The 2,446-nt window shown below is 65.0% G+C and overlaps 1 protein-coding gene across 2 annotated transcripts in view; it reads right to left on the bottom strand.

The window, feature by feature from the left end:
* The window catches only part of FXYD7 (FXYD domain containing ion transport regulator 7), an 8,842-nt gene extending 7,461 nt beyond the window's left edge, over positions 1 to 1,381 (bottom strand). Inside the window, exon 1 of one of the 2 annotated variants that reach the window (XM_004690573.2) lies at positions 1,216 to 1,381. In XM_004690573.2, the coding sequence (XP_004690630.1) occupies positions 1,216 to 1,246 (31 nt within the window). In that variant the 5' untranslated portion in view covers positions 1,247 to 1,381. The remainder of the gene's footprint in view (positions 1 to 1,215) is intronic. The other variant, XM_012730571.1, reaches the window with a different exon arrangement.
* Positions 1,382 to 2,446: the final 1,065 nt, after the last annotated feature.

Below are 2,446 nucleotides of genomic sequence, written 5' to 3'. Positions count from 1 at the left end.
CTGCAGATATGGCTCGGTGCAGCAGCCCCCCCGTCTGCCGGAAAGGGGGCAGGGGAGGAGGGATCAGAAGTGGAATTGGGGTTTCCTTCACCACCAGGGGCTCCTCCGAGCCAGGTCCGTGCTCTCGGGGCTGGAAGTCCTCCCTCCCCAGCCCCCACCCCGACATTAAAGCGCTCCAGCCTCGCTCCACCGCTGGAGCAGCTCTGGAAAGGGGACTGTCAGGGGGAGTGAGAGTTTAAGTGGCTGCGTAACTGGGTTAACGGGTGTGAAATGCAAATCGCTGTGGATGGATGGGGGTGGGGAAAGCATCTTGCACACCCACCCAAGCGCACCTCAGGGGCCAGCCAGCACCTCTGGACGTGGGCTGGGGAAGGTCCGGCCATGCCACCCCACTCGTGCCCGGGAGGGTTCGCCGCCCGTCTCTGTGCCTCGCAGCCTGGGTCTGTGTCTCCCGGTCTCTTCTACCTCCATCCTCTCTCTCTCTGTCTCTCACTTCTCTCCACGTCTCTGCATCTCTGGCGCCTGCCACCTCTCCTGACTGTCTGGGAATCCTGTCTGAATCTGTCTCCCGTCTGACTATCTTTCTCTCGGGGTCTCCTCGCCTCTGACTCGGGGTCTCCTGTCTCTCGGTCTCTACCTCGGGCTCTCTCCATCTGTCTCTCCTTCTCTCCATCTCTCTCTTTCACTTCTAGCCCTTCCGCTCCTATCTTTTCCTCTTTCACCCCCTCCCCACTGAACCTGCCAGTCAGGGATTTCGGCAACACCCACCCTAGGAGCCAGTGCAGGAAAAAAAAAGAGCGACACAGATCCCCTCCCATGACCCCCCCCAGGAACCCTGAAATCCGCCAGAGCCGCTGGCCACAGACCCCCCAGCTCCCACCCTGAAAGCCCATTTCTCTCTCGTCCACTACTACCGCTGTGCTGGACCAGCCACCCAGTTGCCATAGCTACCGGCCCGAGCATCCTTTCTCCCTAGACTGCCTCTCTCCAACCGCGGGTCCCGCACAGGAACCACCCCAGCCGGAGAGGGTTCCAGGGAGCCCCCAGAGGCGCCAAGGGGTGCACTGCTCGGGTCTCCTTGCAAGGGGAGAAGGTCAACCCCGTCCCCACTCCCCACCCTTTCCGCGGCTGGAACCTCCCGAGTCTCCCTCCTGAGCTCTAAGATCCCGGCGCCCCCCTGCGCCCCCCTGCGCCCGCTCCCCAGGCGACGCTCACCCTTTGAGGGAGGCTGGGTCGGGGTCGCCATGCTGGGCCGGAGCAGGGGGCGGCTGGATGCTGAGACGGCGAAGGCGCGGCTGCAGCAGCTGGAAGCGGGATGGACCGTTGTCGAGGGGGAGATGGGGGAGAGCCCTGGCGTTGGGGGCGCCGTAGCCAATGGGGGCCCGGAGAGCCCGCCCCCGTCCAGGCCACCCCCGCCCCCGCCCCCGCCCACTGCCGACGTCCCGCCCCTTCCCCAAGGGTGGGGGCGCCTCCTACTGGGGCCACGGGGGCTCCCGGGCTGTCGCACAGAGGGACTGACAGACCCACAAAGCACTGTCAAGAGAGGAAAGCACGTTTTATTGGCAGTCGGGGTGGCAGAGTGGAGTCTGGGGGCAGGACTGGGGTAGCAGCCAGCAGTCCCGGCGGTGGTGGGCGCGCGGCTGGTGGATGGGGGGCGTCAGATGCCAGGAGAATCCTGCGGGCAGGCGCGAGAGGGTGAGAGGCCGGAGAGCCCCCAGCCCTCCCTCCAGCACCTCGCCCCCTCCTCCCCGCCCCCCACCCGCCGAGTCGGAGCTGCAGGACCTGGCTGGGTTCCATCCTGCCAGGTGTGTCTACCGCCTTCGGGAGGACAGACCTGAGGGGAACACAGAGTGTGGGTGTCAGCAGGGCGCCCAGGTCCTGTGGAGGGGTGGGGATCGCTACAGAATTCCCCCGCCCTGCCCTGCGGTTTCAGGTCCCACCTCCAGGCTCCCAGAGAGGTCGGAAAGGGGTTCTTGGAACGGCCCTCAACCCCCACACACACCAAAGTCTCCCCCAAACTCACGGCGGATAGAGCTGCGGAAAGTTCCCTCCTCTTCATCAGGTTCCCCAGTCCTGCGGGGGAGAGGAGGACTGGATTGAGGATGGAGAAGGGCTGGGGCTGCCGATCTCGGGGAACACCCATGTCGCCCTTTTTCACCCCAAGGAAGACTCAGGGTTCACCACGCTATCAGGCGCTCCCAGGAGCAGTTTAAGGGTGTGACTGGAGAAGCTCCAGCCGGTAGCAGCCAGTACCTCTCTGAGGCTGGGGAGGGGCCTGGACCTCGTGGGGGAGGGGTGCCCCCAAAGTCCGAGGGCAGACTGCCTCGAACTGGCCTGGCTTAGAAGCCCTGAACCCTCATCTTCTACTGAGTGATCCTGGGCGCCTAACTTTCCCTCCCGGTGCTGAGCCTGGGAGAGGAGCTGGAGAACAGGCCTTCCTCACAGC

This window comes from Condylura cristata, unplaced genomic scaffold (genome assembly GCF_000260355.1).
Source record: "Condylura cristata isolate star-nosed mole 26May11 unplaced genomic scaffold, ConCri1.0 scaffold00028, whole genome shotgun sequence".
Classification (NCBI taxonomy): Eukaryota; Metazoa; Chordata; class Mammalia; order Eulipotyphla; family Talpidae; genus Condylura; species Condylura cristata.
The sequence above is the reverse complement of the archived record's forward strand: the minus strand, read 5'-3'. Positions and strand labels throughout refer to the sequence as shown.